The sequence below is a fragment of the Ictalurus furcatus genome, chromosome 8, assembly GCF_023375685.1.
Source record: "Ictalurus furcatus strain D&B chromosome 8, Billie_1.0, whole genome shotgun sequence".
Classification (NCBI taxonomy): domain Eukaryota; kingdom Metazoa; phylum Chordata; class Actinopteri; order Siluriformes; family Ictaluridae; genus Ictalurus; species Ictalurus furcatus.
The window spans coordinates 12,901,278-12,918,888 of record NC_071262.1 but is presented as its reverse complement, the minus strand read 5'-3'; the positions used below and the strand labels follow the sequence as shown (position 1 = coordinate 12,918,888).

General features: G+C 41.8%; 1 protein-coding gene across 3 annotated transcripts in view; it reads left to right on the top strand.

Moving 5' to 3' along the window:
• Window positions 1-1,337: 1,337 nt before the first annotated feature.
• Window positions 1,338-17,611, top strand: part of si:dkeyp-115e12.6 (centromere protein F) — a 31,604-nt gene continuing 15,330 nt past the window's right edge. For 2 of the 3 annotated variants that reach the window (XM_053630876.1, XM_053630875.1), the window contains exons 1-10: window positions 1,339-1,745; window positions 3,141-3,372; window positions 6,154-6,350; window positions 7,116-7,219; window positions 7,441-7,481; window positions 7,623-7,908; window positions 9,064-9,245; window positions 10,202-10,327; window positions 14,089-14,217; window positions 16,865-16,987. In XM_053630876.1, coding sequence (XP_053486851.1) covers window positions 3,211-3,372; window positions 6,154-6,350; window positions 7,116-7,219; window positions 7,441-7,481; window positions 7,623-7,908; window positions 9,064-9,245; window positions 10,202-10,327; window positions 14,089-14,217; window positions 16,865-16,987 — 1,350 coding nt within the window. In that variant the 5' untranslated portion in view covers window positions 1,339-1,745; window positions 3,141-3,210. Of the gene's footprint in view, window positions 1,746-3,140; window positions 3,373-6,153; window positions 6,351-7,115; window positions 7,220-7,440; window positions 7,482-7,622; window positions 7,909-9,063; window positions 9,246-10,201; window positions 10,328-14,088; window positions 14,218-16,864; window positions 16,988-17,611 lie in introns of all 3 variants that reach the window. The other variant, XM_053630877.1, reaches the window with a different exon arrangement.

Genomic DNA, 17,611 nt, shown 5'->3' with positions numbered 1-17,611 from the left:
CACATGTTTCTATTGCTAATATAGATTAATGTGTGTAGCTCCTTTTTACAACAGGAAAACTGGTATATAGTCACAATTAGTTGTTCACAACAACAGCATATATGGCTGTAATAATTGGTTTAGAACAAAAGAACCTGGTCGTGAAAGCAGTAAAATGATTCAAATTAAGGATGCATAATTTATTACCATTTCTGTTCATGTCCAAGAAGACTGGTCAAAATGCGTTTATGTCTCTGTTTTCTCTTTGCACTTACATTTACAGTTCATATAATGAACTGTTCATGTGGCAGATGCTCATATCAAATGTGAGTTTCAAAAAGTGCAAATAACTGAAGGTCCAACATACAAAGCACATGGAGACTCAGTAGCATTCTAGTTGGTAACTTATACATGATATTGTCTGAAGAGGTCTTTAGACCTTTGATGAGGGAATAGAGACTCTGCATTGTTCTGACTGACAGAGGAACCAGTGGAATGATCTCCACAGGGGAGTCACACAAGAAGACTTAATCATTCAGTCAGTTGGTATAGTGTGTAGACAGTGAACACCTATCATATAGGCACACCTTATCAGACACAGCTAACTACTTCTGTTGGTCTACATTTACAGAATATACACTCAGGGGTCACTTTTATAGGGACACCCATACACCTGCTCATTTATGCAGTTATCCAAACAGTCAATGTGGCAGCAGCACAATGCATGAAATCATACAGATACAGGTCAAGAGCTTCAGTTAATGTTCCCATCAAACATCAAATTGGGGAGGGGGATGGGGGTCTGAAATACTCAAAGCAGTCCATCTGGCACCAGCATCCATGCCACAATCAAAGTCACAGAGACACTTTTTCTTAATTCAGATTAATGATGTGCACATTACCTGAAGCTCTTAATTCGCTTTGGGGGTTTCCTCTGGGTACTCTGGTTTCCTCCCCCAGTCCAAAAACGTGTGTTGTAGGCTGATTGGCATTTCCAAATTGTCCATAGTGTGTGACTGGGTCAACTGGGTGTCTGTTCGACTGTGCCCTGCAACGGGCAGTGTGTCCCCCTGCCTCATGCCCCGAGTTCCCTGGGATAGGCTCCAGGCTCCCTGCCACCCTGTGAAGGATAAGTAGTACAGAAAATGGATGGATCTATATCTATATCTATCTATATCTATCTATCTGTCTATCTATCTATCTATCTATCTATATATATATCTATATCTATATATATATATATATATATATATATATATATATATATATATATATATATATATGTTGGAAATGAATCTAAATGCGATTTTCTCGTCTTCCTTTTTTCACTTTTGGGGGTAACCAGAATTTAAAATGCTATAACTAGTAAAAGGGAGACATATTTTAGTTCCTATTTTAGCCAGTCGTTTCGGGAACTACTCTATATACCAGAATATGTGAAATATCTGTCCATTTGAAGGCTGTCCTCAGACATTATTATGGTTGTATTCTGCCCACTTGGGGTTAAAACTGGAAGTGCGTCCTGCGTTGCCCCGCCCCTTTTCGTACGTCACTCACTCCACCTCGTGTCAAATGAACGTTGACTAAGCGCGGCACGAGACGCGATGCGCGCGCATTGTTCGGTTGTCGTTCCGTTCCGCCAGTTTACAAGAGCGTTATTTTTTTTCTGTAGTAATTCCACAACACATATTTACTCTAGAAGTCATTTAATAAGAAATTAAACGTCTGAAATGGGTTATGGTCATTCACAAATCTCAGTAGAGGCGGTAAGTGATAACAGAATGGTTTGGGCTAGCTCGGTAACCAGCCGGTTGTTTCTAATATAATGTCATTCTTTGTATTGAGCGACTGGTTTGTTTTGGTCGTTTGTAACCGTTTAGCATCAGGTGTAGCTTCCAGGCGGCTGCATTCATTCGCTGTTTTCTCTGTGTTTGATTCTGTACGCTTGTGATAATATCCGCTGTAATGAAGCAGCTGTGACATGGGAGTTTGTTTACTCTTTTGTTATTAGCTGCTTCGTTAGCTAGAGCGTTAACGTTCATAAACGGGTTAAGTTTAGTTAAGAGTGAAAAGCGTTAGAATCACATGAACACAGCTGAAATACTCCAGTGAATTTATTTGATTAAGTTTTTTGTTTTTTTTTAAAGCCCGATTTCTTAATACAGATGTTGCCAAGACAGCTGTGGTATGATCCTTTGTGCCATTTGGTGGTGGTGGTGGTGTTGGTGTTATTAAATGAGTCCTGTGCTCACCCTGTCTTTTATTTTGTTAATCAGGAAGATCAGAAAGGTTGACCCATGCGTGTTCACATGGCCGTCTGAAGTGATGTTGAATTTGTGCTCCGGATTTTCCACATTCCTGTTTGTGTGACACCTTTCCAGGCCTAGATGAATGGAAATGAATCTCCACTGGATACCTTATAGCGCGATTTCGGTTTAAAATATTGTGTGCGTTATCTTCCACTGACCTTTGTGTTGTTTATTGGCTGTTACGCAAGTTCGCCAGCAAAATTCCCTTGAGTGTGTTTCCATGAGAACCTCAACAAGGATACAAACACACTCAGACATGCAGCTCAACCAGCTTAAATCTGCATCATCTAGATCTAGTCACTCTCTAGACCTGTTGCTGGAGCTCGTGGCAAGTAGGGACAGAATTATTTCCCTGAGGCAGAGTACAGGTTTCTCACTGACTGCAGTTATTAATCCTGCACAGTAAACAGACTTGGCGCTTCCCTTTTCACACATCCTACACACTAACTAAAGCCGGGTGCACACTGTGAGATTTTTAATAGTCCTTTGTGACTGTTGTTGTCGTCAGACTGTTCGAACACGATCCCCGCTGTAAGCTAGGTCACACTGTAGGATCTCAGTTGTCATTAATGTCAGACTACGACAGTCAAGACACACAGGAAAACTCGTACGGAGTAGGAGATGTAGGACAAGCTACACTACTAGACACTGCCAGAATTTAATCGGAGGAATAATTTGATCGCAATGGCCGTTAATCGGCTGTCGGGGAACACGTCAAACTAGCGATCAATGACGCTTAGGATTATAGGAATCTTTTAGGATTCTCAAAATTTGTCTCAGACCACCAAATTGTGGCCAAAATCATACAGTGTGAACCAGGCTTTACTCATATCCCTTCTTTCTGTTCTCCAGAACCAGGAATGATCAGCCTGTGCCCCAGTGGACCTCAGTAAATGGTTATTGTCCTGCTGTGCACGTTACGATGAGCTGGGCTGCGGAGGACTGGACCTCAGGGCTTTCCGGCCTGGTCCTGAAGAAAGTTCAAGAGCTTCAAGTGCAAAACGAGAAGCTGACCCGAGAGAGACAGCAGAGACAGTTCCAGCTGGACAACTCTGAAGCAGCACTACACAAACAGAAGCAAAAGGTCAGTGTACACGATTCAATTCTATAGCGTGCTACAGGGACGACGTAGTTTTGTAGGCCAACCCGGAAGTTAGCATCACCCTCATTCCCTCAGCCAAAAATCCTAAAGGATTTTCCCATTGGTTTTGGTTTACCATACAAGTCTGTGTTAGTGTAGAATGAGCTGTTACTATAGAAATGGTAACGTATTAGAACGAACGCAGTAGCATTAACCTGTGACTTTTGAATTACAGTCTGCACTACTGTCAGAGCTGTGCTGTGTTAGAAAATGAATCAACAGCTTCTAGCCAATCAGTGAAATTAAAAGCCCTTTATTTAACTTGGAAATCTAGAAGGTGTATCCGTGATTTTGGTGGAGGTTAGTCGCAGCTGGCTGATTTGAATTTCAAACACTGCACAAACACAGCTGCTCCCTATATTGCTCCCATTACAGTCATGCTCCAGAAACACTTGCATGCACACTGTCTAGGTTGAATGCTAGTCTGAGAGAAGAGCTTTCAGAGGTGACAGACGAACAAGATTGTCAGGCAAGTAGAGACGTCCTGATTGGTTGGATATTGGTGGCTCACAATTCGCTTGCTTTCAGTCTTAAATAGTACTTGAAATTAGAAGTAGTGTGTCACACATCGTAGTATGTTGTAAGGAGTATCTCAAAGGTACCTGGATGGTCTACTATTTCCTGTAGATTTTTGAAGTGTGGATCCATGTGGACCACAGATTATTTATTTATTTATTTATTTACTTACTTACTTACTTACTTACTTACTTACTTACTTTAGCTAATATTGCCCATAATTCCTTGTGAAAATGAAATGTGGAAAAGTCAATCAAGGGAATAGTAAATTAAGGAAGAAAAGCTGAAATGCAACGAAGAGTTTGTTTACGCTGACAGTGTGCGTAACTAGGTGACAACGTTCTTTTCCGTTACGTGTTGTCGTATGTCCAAGTACTCGCATACTCTTGCTACACACTCAAAAGTATGTACTTTTTTTCTTCGCAAAAAGAGTACATGCTTTTAGTGCATGGTATAAGTAGGTGAATTGAGACCGAGCATTTGTCTCTCCTTTATATATAGCTTGGGTTTATAGACCGCCACTAGTATGTAAGGTAAGCCTGCCCAATTATTACAAAACATATTCTGACCCTACCTTTGAACGTCAGCTTGTTTCAGTAACACACAAGCAAGCGTTTCATTAGGTGCAATTATAGATGAAGCAAGATCTGTTGCGCGTCTATATCCACGGGGATTAACTCCCTGTTCTTGTAATTGTGGGAAGAGTGTGAAGACGCATAAGAAGAAAAATTTTAGGGGTCAAGCACCGAAGGTACGTAGGCACCTATTGTATCTGTTCTTCCCCACTAGTAGTCTATGGTAGCCCTGTGAAGCGTAAGTAGGAAAATGATTACATTTGGCACACTCATAGATATGACCATGAATAGTATCAGGACCAATTATGGGGTCTCTAAGACCATCTCTGTAGCGGCACCACTAGTTAAAAAATTTAATTTTGAAATGGTTATAATTGTTGAACACTGTCCCAGGAAAAATAAATTTAGTTCATCAGTTTATTCTCTTCATGATGGTCGCAATCCATATCTCACATTAAGACTCCACCCATTACAGTAGTCACCATTTTGAAATGTACAGCATTCAGTTTTTTCATTACTCCTATTGAAAATATTTTCCAATTCTTACCAAAATTGGCTCAGAGCATCAGTAGACAGAGCCACATATAAATGACTGAACAGCATTTTGATATTCATATCTGTTCAGAAGTTATGATTTAACGCTGTTGACCCCAAAATTGGATCAGAGGCTTTATCTCGGCCAGACTTTGAGCAATCATAACGCACAACTTGGTATACTTCATCAGTACAATGATCCGAGGGTACTGAAATTTGAAATCCATGACAAAGTTGAGAACAGTGCCATCTATAGCTCATGAGATTTGTAAAATGATTATTTTTGCTTATAACTTTTGAATGCTTTGACAGAAAAATTATGATCTTGGTGTCTACGGATTCATTGGTTCATGCCGAATCCGTGGATATCAATTTTGCCAGGATCGGACAAACCACCTGTCCGACATTTTTAAATATGTCACATATTGTAATATCTTTTAAAATATTTGACACATCAGCATAAAATTTCGTGGGGCTCGTTCATAGCATGTGCTCTAGGGACCTGAGAAATTTGAACATGTCCAACATGAGTTTTTTTTTTTGTGTCATTACATGTGTGGCATGCTGTGATAAACGACAAGCATTGATTCTAAAGGTCCTGGGTTTGATTCCTGTGTGGTGCAAGTTCTTAAAAGTTTGTGTGATGTTTTGTCTTTCAGTTCTTTTCTTTTGTGGCTCAGCATTGCAGTAACCTCTTAGCATGCAAATAAATGCCTCTGTTCTGTTCATTTGCTATTCAATCTTATTCTCTGCTGTGCTTCTGAACCTGTCTTTTATTAATTCATGTACATTCTATGTCTCCTCTTCGTGTTCTTCAGGCTCCGCATTGCGCTTGCTGTGCCTTTGGTGCTTGGCCCCTTTAAACGCTGCTTGCAGCTTTAATTGAACTTATTTCCCTACTATGCCATACATAAGAGTGACTTTGAGCTGAGTCACATTGCAGCTGCTTCCTGGAACACTGTTACAGATGTACATGAGTGTGCATAAATATCCCATAAAAAGTATGAAAGGCAAACCAGATGTGACTATTCTACGGTATGTCAAGTCCTAATGTATAAAATGAATATGCTTTGAGTCCGTTGTTTTCGCCCTGTTTCAGTATGAGGAGGTGCGTGTGGAGCTGGGAGCGGCTCAGAGGGAGCTGGTGGGAGTGCGAGAGCAGGCGCAGGGAGAGGCACGGGTTAGGGATCGCCTGTCCCAGGAGCTGCAGGCCAAAGTGGCACAGGTGTGCACTCTAGAGGGCCAGCTGGACTCAACAAGAACACTCGTGCAGAACCTCACGCAGGAGGTTAAACGGTGAGTCAAATGGTTAAACAGCATAACCACACGCGTTTGTGGCAACCACATAGATGACGCATACTCACTGTAATTGGCACAGTAAGAACGTATGTTTTCTGTGTGGCAGCTGTGTCAACAGGCCGAGGGCTTGGCTGGAAAACCAAACAGCTTGTTTGTTATTTCAATTCCAGTGCCATGGTGTCTGTGCTGGTGTGGGAAACCAGTGAACTGGCCCATGTTTCTACCAGTTTAAGAGCCAAACAATTACGTAATCAGATGTGGAAGATTCCCATCTGAAGTTATACAGCACACTTACACACACGATAAGATAAGAAATACAGGTTGTTGTTTTTTTTGCCTGTTTTGTGTGTGTAGGACATTTTGTTAGGAATTGCAGTTCACTGTTGCAGTTTTTAATGTCCTTGTTTTGTTTTCCACAGTAATTAAAACCCTTTGCACTGTTCACACCTATTTTAGGATTTTCATGAAAATAACTCGTTTTGCTGTTAGGGCAATAAAATGATGTCTCCAGCAGGATTGTGGTTCTGAAGCCGAACTGATTGTGATGAAATGTTTTGACATTACACACTAGTTTGACAACCAGCATAGTCTGCATGTTTGTGGAAAAAAAAGGGGTTTCTGTGTTTATTTGTTGTGAGCTGAAAGACCAGCAGTGAAGAATAATAAAAAGCTGAGTGAATTTGATGTTTTGCTAATTAAGACGAAGGTTCTTAATGATTTTAAAGCTTCTTCTTGTCCATTCCCTTCCTCTCCAACCATGAGGCTTGAGGCAGAGCTGGAAAAGGTGCAAAAAGAAAGTGTCTCGGGGGAATCCATGTTGTTTTCCACACCCTGCTGGAACATGAACTCACCCTGGGACCAAAGTGGTATGTTCCTTTGTCTCTCTTGTTCTTGCTGTTTTGTTGTTGCTCCCTGTGTTTCCTGTTAGCCCTTTATTACTGTCTGTCCTTTCTTATCATTAAAGGCCCCACCACAAAAGGGGGGAAAAAACCCATTGTTCAGTAATTTCATCAGTGTAATTACATTTTACTCCCATATGTTTTCAAACCCTGCCTGGTAATGATTTTTTTTTTTTTTATGCTTTCAGGTAAGAATAGTCTCAGAGGAGAGGACGTCAGCCAAGCCCGAGTGAGTTTCCTCAAACACCATCCACATAATGAAAACCTGCTTGTCTCTGTTGGCCAACTGTGTGCTGTTTTGGATGATTCATTTGATTTTATAACAGCATAGTTTATGGAACTAAAAAGATTTTTTTCTGTTGCTGTCTAGCAACAGCTACTGTTTGGAGATTGCACCAAGCCCTCAGTGAGTGGTGTTTCATCTCCGTTCCCTCAGCAAACACACAGAACGCCACCCCTCAGGCACAAAATCAACCAATCCGAGACTCGCCCCCCTTCCTCTGTGTTTCCGTGGGAACGGGATGCCACAAGGTCCACTCCCAGGGGCAAACCGGCATCCACTCTCACATCCTCCTCCTTCACTTACAGTGACGTCATCACTGACACAGGCGCACGAGATGATGGGATTGAGGAAGCACTGAGGAAAGAGATAGATGGTAAGGGTCTTCATCATAGCGAGAGACTTCTCATGAAACTGATGAACGTGAAAAAAGCACAAATCATTTTGTGTCCAGAATGATGTACATCACTGTAGTTGCTTCTCAGAATGATTGAGAAAGCAGTCGATCATTAAAATTGGTGTTATGATCAAATTATCCACAATGCCTCGTATTTGGAAAGTGTTGATAATATTTTGAGGCAGGTATGTTGAGGAGAAATAAATATCCACTGATAATAGCAGCATATTATTTTAGTAAGATTTTCCATGAATATAATAATGATTGTTGAACAGTAATAATAATAGAATAATACATAAACGTTAGTGAATGGGGTTCAGTAAAAGAGAGTAGGTGTGGTAAGCTGAACAGTTCTAGTTCAAGAACTCACTGATTGTTCTGTTGGGCATTAATAAATGGTACTCTTGGTTATGTCAAAGAAATTATTTGCAGTGGTTTGCCATTGTAGCTACTCGAATAGTCAGTGAACCGCGGCAGGGTGTGTTTGACTTTTGCTCCTTGTTATTACTGAAGTCACGGGTTTCTTCCACGGTCAGTGAAACAGGAACTGGATGTTTGAGTTCTGTCGCTGAGCTATTTATTATATCTGTCATAAGACGCTGGACAGATGTGCTGGGAAACACAGTATGTGCAGGGTTAACATGTCTCTTTTTTTTTTTTGTAAATTACATATCACTCTTTCATCATTAGAGGATTGGCCAGTAGAAGACTAGATAGAAGAGACCTATCTCATGCATTAGTGCTCAATTCTCTGTGCTGTGACCTGCTATTGTCTTCATCTCCCTCTGTGTGTGTGTGTGTGTGTGTGTGTGTGTTTTCACGTGTGCGGACATGTGCACTTAATGGCTAAGAAAGCTTAATGAATGTATGTGCCTAAATGTACACAGTAGTGTGTGTTTAGTGGTATGCGAGTGCATGGACAGTTGGATAGTATCCATTGTGAAATGGGTGTGTAGTCATTGCTGAGGTAATCTGTGTGTGTGTGTGTGTGTGTGTGTATGTATATATATATATATATATATATATATATATATATATATATATATATATATATATATATATATATATATATATATATATTATGTATATGTGTGTGTGTAAAAAATACGTTATACCCCTCTCTCTTTCTCTTAGGGTTGCGTGTACGCGTCTCTGGATTTCAGCAGGAGCTGCAACTGGAAAAAGAGCGCTGCAGGGAGTCCGAGTCTCGTCTTGCTCAAGCTCAGAAAGAGCTCAACTTGAACGAGCAGAATCTGACGCGCTCCAGAGACGAGTTGGCCCGTGCACGCACACGCATCACGCAGGAGGAGGACAAGGTGAGCATGGGCACACCCAGGCTCATAGGGCTCTTGATTAGCTGGCTAACAGATATGATCTGATGTACCTTAAGCCATATTAATTAGATACATTATACAGTACTGAATTTGATTTTGCAACTTTTTACCTTTTCTATGTATCATGCGTCACTCGTTATCACAATATTGGTATAATACAACATCACTGAGGACTGCAATATGCAGCTGAACAGTTTTTAGTTTCTTTACTGTGCACTGAGCACTTTGATCAGTCATGACAGTGATGTGATCTCAGCTTTGCCAGTTTAATACATTGTAAGGCATATCTATGGTAGCCTGGAAGTGCAAAACACATTAAGAAACCATAAACAAGACGGCACTTGTGCCCGATGCTCCCTGGGATAGGCTCCAGGTTTCCCCGTGACCCTGAAGGAGTAAGCGGTAGAAGATGGATGGATGGATGCATGGATGAAACAAGACGGCAAATTCAGAAACATGTCAGCATGAACTACAAATTGATTTGTTAGTGTGTTTTGCACACAGGCCACCATACATATCTTTAATACAACGTATACCAGTATAAACTTCAATATAAAATTATTTTTTCCCACTACTACAGCATATTTATTGTAAATGGTAAATGGCGCACTTATATAGCACTTTTATCCAAAGCGCTTTACACTGTGTCTCATTCACCCATTCACACACACACACACTCACACAAAAGTGATAGCAGAGCTGCCATGCAAGGCGCAAACTTGCCATCAGGAGCAACTTGGGGTTCAGTGTCTTGCCCAAGGACACTTCGGCATGTGGAGTCATGCGGGCCGGGAATCGAACCGCCAACCCTACGATTAGTGGACTACCTGCTCTACCAACTGAACCACAGGCGCCCATATTTATCCTTGCTGGTATGGATTATATGAAAGCATTCTTGCACTAATATCTAAGGTTGATAATAAAAAGTGTGGGTGTAGGTTCAGGCAGCCGAACAGCGGGTGAAGCAGCTACAGGAGGAGCTGAAGTGTCAGAGGCAGAACGCAGAGACCAGCCGCTGCAATGCAGAGCAACGCAGGAAAGACATGGAGAGAGAGCACCAGAGAGTGAGTACTCTTGTGTGCAAGACTTCCATTTGTTTATTAGGTCATTTCATGTCTACTGCAACAGTTTCATACGAATAACAAGATTATCTATTTGTGATGTTGCATTGCTGTTTTATGAAGGCCTTTCTCATGACTGTGCTATACAAAGCCCCTGTCGCAATGCTCACACACATGCTGTAAATAAATACCTGTGAGTACATATGAGACAAAAGAAAACAGCTTAGACCGCACTGGAGGAGATTTGTAGTTTTCACGTGAACAGTTTTTTAGGGTTGTGCCAGGTGGTAAGGAAACTTGAGGAACATTCTACAAAAGACTTTTTACAAAAGTCTTAAAAGTCTTCGGGAGTTTTCAGACCAGTAGATCCGTGCTTTTCGAAACGAGGACTTAAATTGTTCCAATGTTGCAGCTTCTCCTTGGTTCACTTTAACAAAGCAACATTTTAAAACATACCAAAATCTGTTTAAGTCACGTTTGAGTAAACTGTCCTCTCATTGGTCAGAGTGTGCCTGTTTATGTTCCAAGGTTCCGATCATTACATTTACATTTACATTTATTCACTTAGCAGACGCTCTTATCCAAAGCGACTTACAAATGAGAAAAATACAAGCAAAGCGATATATCAAGCAGAGAACAATACAAGTAGTGCTACCATACAAGATCCATTAATTGAGTTCCAGAGGAAGCAAAGTGCACAGAGTAATGTAAAGTAAATAAATAATTTATTTATTTTTTAATTATTATTATGAGTTGGTTAGGTGTTCACGGAAGAGTTGGGTCTTTAGCTGTTTTTTGAAGATGGTGAGAGATTCTGCAGTCCGGATTGAGATTGGAAGTGCATTCCACCACTGAGGAACAGTTAGCGTGAAGGTTCTGGAAAGGGACCTTGCGCCACGCTGAGTGGGAACTACTAAACGTCGCTCGCTGATCGATCACAGATTGCGAGAGGGAACGTAGGCCTTCAGGAGAGAGTTGAGGTAGGAGGGTGCTGTTCCTGACAAGATCATAGCGGTCATCCATCATAGCGGTCATCCATCAAGATGGATAGATGGCAGCTCCGCGAGCTTATTGTGGCTTTCTTTTAAGCTGTAGTTATTATAATTTATCAGTTTGAGTGGGAAATGAAGTTTCACTGAGCAATTAAAGCCCATCTTCTTGAGATGCTCGCTAAACACCTTGTAAACCTCAGTGTTTTTATCAGTCAGACCAAATTTTAATGATGCATTTTACCTCGTCTTTGGCCCAAGTTAAACCGTGATTCATGTTGTGAGCCATAAGCAAAACAAACATGCTTTTTAAACAATGCAGTTCCCATCATGCATTGCTATACATGTTGGTTCATTGGTCTTTTGTGTCTGATTGTTTTCTCACCACAAGCGAACTGCTCCAGAGTTAGTTTGCACCCGAGGTTGCTGATACATGTCTAAATCAGTGTTTCTCAAATTGTGGTCTGCGGACCACTGGTGGTCCGCAAGAGACCCCTAGTGGTCCGCGAGTAAATGTAGTAAAATATCATTTTAAAAACGGCGTTTCTCAAAGTAGACGATTGATGCCAAATGTAGTTGTAAGTGTATTTCAATATAATGAACAGGCATGTGAATTTAAACCGTATTATTGGAAACGGCTATATAGTTGTTGGACTTCAGCAATGCAGCCGACCACTTTGCGACACTGCCTGGTTAGATACGCCAGTTTATTTAATTTGCGTCAAAAAACGATAAGCGTAACTTAAATAGAATATAGACTTCTGCTGTGTGCGTGTACACTCAGCCTACTAAATTTCTCCAGTTATACATACCATACTCGTTTATCAGACTGTGTTGATCATGGATATGTGGCTGAAGACAGGGTCAATTATAAGAAAATCAAGTGAAACATTTGACACAACAGGCAAGATGCAATGCATTGATGGAAGTGGAGCTAGCATCGCAGTAGAGTCGGATGCCAGATGACAGGAAAAGAAAAGGAAAACTCGACATGAAGAAAAATCCGGTGCGAAAGTGAAATGAAAATACCACAGTAATTTTATATAAAATTTGTATTAGAAGGACTAGGGATGAGGAGGATCCCAAACCTCTCACTCTCTTCCCTCTCATGCCCTCTCATTCTCTCGCGGTATCCCAATTCCACCCTCTCACTCTCTTCCCTCTCCCGCCCTCTCACTCTCTCGCGGTCTCCCTCTCCCACCTTCTCACTCTCTCCCTCTCCCGCCCTCTCACTCTCTCGTGGTCTCCCTCTCCCACCTTCTCACTCTCTCCCTCTCCCGCCCTCTCACTCTCTCATGGTATCCCAATTCCACCCTCTCACTATCTTCCCTCTCCCGCCCTCTCACTCTCTCGCGGTCTCCCTCTCCCACCTTCTCACTCTCTCCCTCTCCCGCCCTCTCACTCTCTCGCGGTATCCCAATTCCACCCTCTCACTCTCTTCCCTCTCCCGCCCTCTCATTCTCTCGCGGTATCCCAATTCCACCCTCTCACTCTCTACCCTCTCCCGCCCTCGCCTGCCCTCTCTCTCTCTACCCTCTCCCGCCGTCTCACTCTCTTGCGGTCTCCCTCGCCCGCCCTCTCACTTGCTACCCTCTCTCACCCCCACACGCTCTCGCGTTCTCCCTCGTCCGCCCTCTCACTCTCTACCCTCTCCCGCCTTCGCACTCTCCTGCCCTCTCACTCCCTACCCTCTCCCGCCCTCGCCTGCCCTCTTACTCCCTACCCTCTCCCACCCTCGCCCGTCCTCTCACTCTCTCGTGGTCTCCCTCTCCCGCCCTCTCACTCTCTTGCGGTCTCCCTGTCCCGCCCTCTCACTCTATCCCAGTCTCCCTCTCCCGCCCTCTCACTCTCTACCCTCTCCCGCCCTCTCACTCTCTCGTGTTCTCCCTCTCCTTCCCTCTCACTCTCTACTCTCCCGCCCTCTCACTCTCTTGCGTTCTCCCTCTCCCGCCCTCTCACTCTCTCGTGTTCTCCCTCTCCTTCCCTCTCACTCTCTACTCTCCCGCCCTCTCACTCTCTTGCGTTCTCCCTCTCCTGCCCTCTCACTCTCTACCCTCTCCCGCCCTCTCACTCTCTCGCAGTCTCCCGCCCTCTCACTCTCTCGCGGTCTCCCGCCCTCTCAGTCTCTCGCGGTCTCCCGCCCTCTCACTCTCTCGCGGTCTCCCGCCCTCTCACTCTCTCGCGGTCTCCCGCCCTCTCACTCTCCCACTCTCTCGCGGTCTCCCGCCCTCTCACTCTCCCACTCTCTTGCGGTCTCCCGCCCTCTCACACACTACCCTCTCCCGTCCTCTCACTCTCTCTCGCGGTCTCCCTCTCCCGTCCTCTCACTCTCTCGCGCGGTCTCCCTCTCCAGTCCTCTCACTCTCTCTTGCGGTCTCTCTCTCGCGTCCCCTCACTCTCTCTCGCGGTCTCCCTCTCGCCCTCTCACTATACCTTCTCTCGCCCTCTCACTCTCTTGCGATCTCCCTATCCCGCTCTCTCACTCTCTCTCACGGTCTCCCTCTCCCGCCTCCCTCTTCCACCCTCTCAATTTTATTACAATATTACTTCAACCAGAGGGTTTTAAGTTTTTTTTTTAAACTCTTATACATATTTGTATATGCTTGGCTTTGAAAATATGACTTTGTAGAGTCCCAGTGTCAGAAATGTAATGTCATAAAATGTTACTTATCCATTCCTAAACCTAACCTTAAATCTTTGTCAGTAGAGCCCTGCAGATGGCTGGGTGGTTGTGTAGATGTTTGGATGACTAAACTAAAATGTGTTTTTATATAGGAGCTGTTGGAGCTGCAGAGAGAGAGGCAGTCTATGGAGAAGCAGCACCAACAGGAGACTAACAGACTCAACCAAGAGATCCAGCAAGCCAGGACAGAACACAATACACTACAGTCACAATATGATAAAGTAAGTTCTACATATGCAAACTGCACAGCATACACTTTAACAGAATATTTATTTAGGTCAAATTTACATCAACAGAGCATTCATGACTAAACTGAAAAGAATTTACTGCCCATCACAATTTCCCTTTGTTTGTGTTTCTATTAGAAAAGTTTTTGTAACTGTGCTACTTTTTTTTTTATCTCCTTCAACCAGTTACTCTTTCTCTTTTCTCTGCATTTCTCTCTTTCTCTTCTGGGAGTTACAGTATGCATTCCACAGGTCAATGTACTAATGTCACCTCTTTGGCTTCAGCTGCTATCTCACATTCTCTCACTCCTTTTCCCACTCTTTCGTTTTCTCCTTTTTCTCCTCTTCCTCTTGGCTTTTTGACAGAAGGCTCTTGATTCAAGGTCAGTGTTATTGCTCTCTGTGTGGTTTCTCTCTTTCTCTCTGTAGTAATGCCTTTATAAATGAAGTGTGCACTGGGGGTCAGTAGGCTTGATGAAGGGGTCAGTAAGTGGAGCACAAGAGATATGCACATTGCATGCCCAGCTGTCTCTCACCATACTGATGCCAGTAACAGTGTATTATGTTTCAACCTGAGCAGCCATGTGTAGTGTGTGTTTAGTTGTTGTTTCCATCTTTATTTGCTTAGCAGTAAAACAAACCTTGTCGAAGTCCTTGACCGACAGTTATAAAAAGAGTCCTTTCTAAATTAAATCTATTGCAAACTTTCTGAATTTAATCCAATCTTGCAAATATATACAGACTGTGAATTGACCATTGTTTAGTGTACTGCATGTGTTAATATAATGTAAACCACTCTATACGTCATGGGTTTATTAATCAACATAGAACTCGGTCTCCTCAGAACAATAAATACGTTTTTGTTATTGTCAACACTTCCAAATGTAGCATCTTACACAATTTTATATATCTTTGAACAAAGTTCATTCTCCTACAACCATACACAAGGGCTTCATTTTATATCTGCTTGGCAGTAGGCACACAGCGCTTTCTTAGTATGCTATTCATCAATGTATGTTTAAGCGAGAGTCTGATATATTGATATATAAGCAAAACTAACCAGCAACAATCAGAATGAATACTTTCATGTGGTATATCGCACAGTCAGTCCCTCCAGGTTTTTTGCAATCGGAGAAATTAACGCCAAGCAAGCTCCACAATACTTGGACGAGCTTGAAATTACGGCAGATTTTCTGCAGATTTAGGCCAAGACGTGTCATGTGACGTCATCACAACGTGCATTCAGCTAAAGCCCACTTCGATTCAAGTGCTTTGAACATGAGTACAGGTAAAACATCTCATTTACCAACAAGCATCATCGTGAAAGACCATACAAAACAATTTTGAGCAAAAGCAGTTTCACCAATTCAAGTAGATTTCTGCAAAAAAAAAAAAAGCACAAAAACATCGTAAATTTTTTTAAATAAAAAAAACTGCAGCAAAATCAAGCATTTTTGGCCGCAACAAACAAACTCTGCAGAATCCTATATGGACTGGACGGTCGTGATTTTTCCTTACAGCCAACACAGGATTATATTTAGTCCACCAGTTCTTATACATTTATCATTTTTATTATAAACGCTCAATCATGTGGGTGATCCAAACAATTTAAGTCTAATAATAAACAACTTTTTAAAACATGTTATTAAACAAAGAATGTAAAAGCATTGATATGGTGAAGCTTTTTAAAATTTATGGAAGGAGTTTCCAGTGTCAGGGCTTTCAGTTTCCTCAGTTTTCTCTTTCCTTCAGAACAGCAGACATGGTGAGGGAACAACTCTTTATAGCAGTTATAATACAAGTGATGATAATCGAATTTGTTTCACAGATGCTCCGCATTATGATATGTAAATTACATGTATAAACAGAAGTATGACACTTCATCCTTTAATGAATAAAAATTGTCTTTGAAGTATGCTGTAGTATAAGAAAAATAACATGTTTCAGGATGCTTAATTTATAGGAAGATAATGAACTTTGCCTCATGCCACCCTTTTGAATTTTATTCCTTGCATATTAACTGAATGTTTTGTGTGTGGTATGCACTAATAATCTGGGTATCATTACAGCTAACGCATGGTGTGACATGATCATTACTCATGCTGTATGCTTTAAATGGATCCATTTGTTGGCCACGGTACTAAACCCATGAGCCATGGTTATTTCTTTTTGTTTTTCCTGTTATACCTCGTCAGCATGTATGAACCATGTTTGGTGTGGTTAAGGGATTGTTTTTATTACAAAAAGCATAATGGCCTCCATGAATAATTCTGTAGGTTGTTTTCCGCCACACTCAAACGTGCAACACCAGTCTTTGTCTTAAGCCTGCCTTTTCTTTATCATCAGTATCTTTTCCCTTATTTAAATTACATTACATGCGTTAAATGACATTTTCACTAAACCAGCCTGCAATTAGAGGCAAGTATAGCTCTGTTGTAGCTGTATGCTGGTATACACAAGTGCTACATAGATCAGACACAAAACAAGTAAATTGGGTTACAAATGATGGCCTGTTTAAATTTTTACTTTCAATTTTTTTTTCTTTTCCCTAAATGTAAGCTCCTGATTTGTTCTGTCCTTCACAGACTCAGCTGGCTCATTTTCTGTTTCTCTCTCTCTCTATCTCTCTCTCTGTGTTTAGCTGGCTCTGCAGAAGCAGGCTGTAGAGAGGGACCTGGAGGGAGTGCAGGGCAAGCTGAAGAGCACACAAAGTGATCTAACAGAGAGCCAAAAGCAAGAGGCTGTCACACAGGCAAAACTCACGGTATGACGATCATCTTGCATATACATGCAAATACCCAAGCGCAAGCATTTTTCTTATAACCTTTTAAAATTGTGTGGGAAAGAGCTAAAGGGCAGTAGGGCAGCTCTTATAGCTGCACACCCTTTTTGCCATAACTATACACACAAACTATATAAAATATAAGAGTAAATGGTTTATGTGAATTATGGTAATTTAGTGCCATTTCTCAGACTGCTTATCTTCTATTTAAACCTGAGCTACAGTTGTATTGCTGTGAAAAGCTATTGATGTAAATCTTTTCTGGATGATTAAATGCTTCAGCTTCACCAGAAGTAAGATACTTGAAGAATCAGGAGACCAAGAGCCAGGGTATAGTTAAAGGGATGGTTTATGCACGTAAAGACACCCTAGACACTACAGCGTTTCGTAGTCTTTATAAAATTTATGTTTTAGACTAAGATTCAGTTGTCTTTTATACTCATGTGTACATGCATACCCAAGGCTAGTTAAGGAAAACATAAGAGAAAAACATGAGAGAAAAACATAAAACAAAACATTTTTCGGGTTTCCTTTACGGAAACCCGAAAACATCATGAGACAATGAGTAAGCAAAAATCACACTGAACTGATCTTGAATGATTGAAT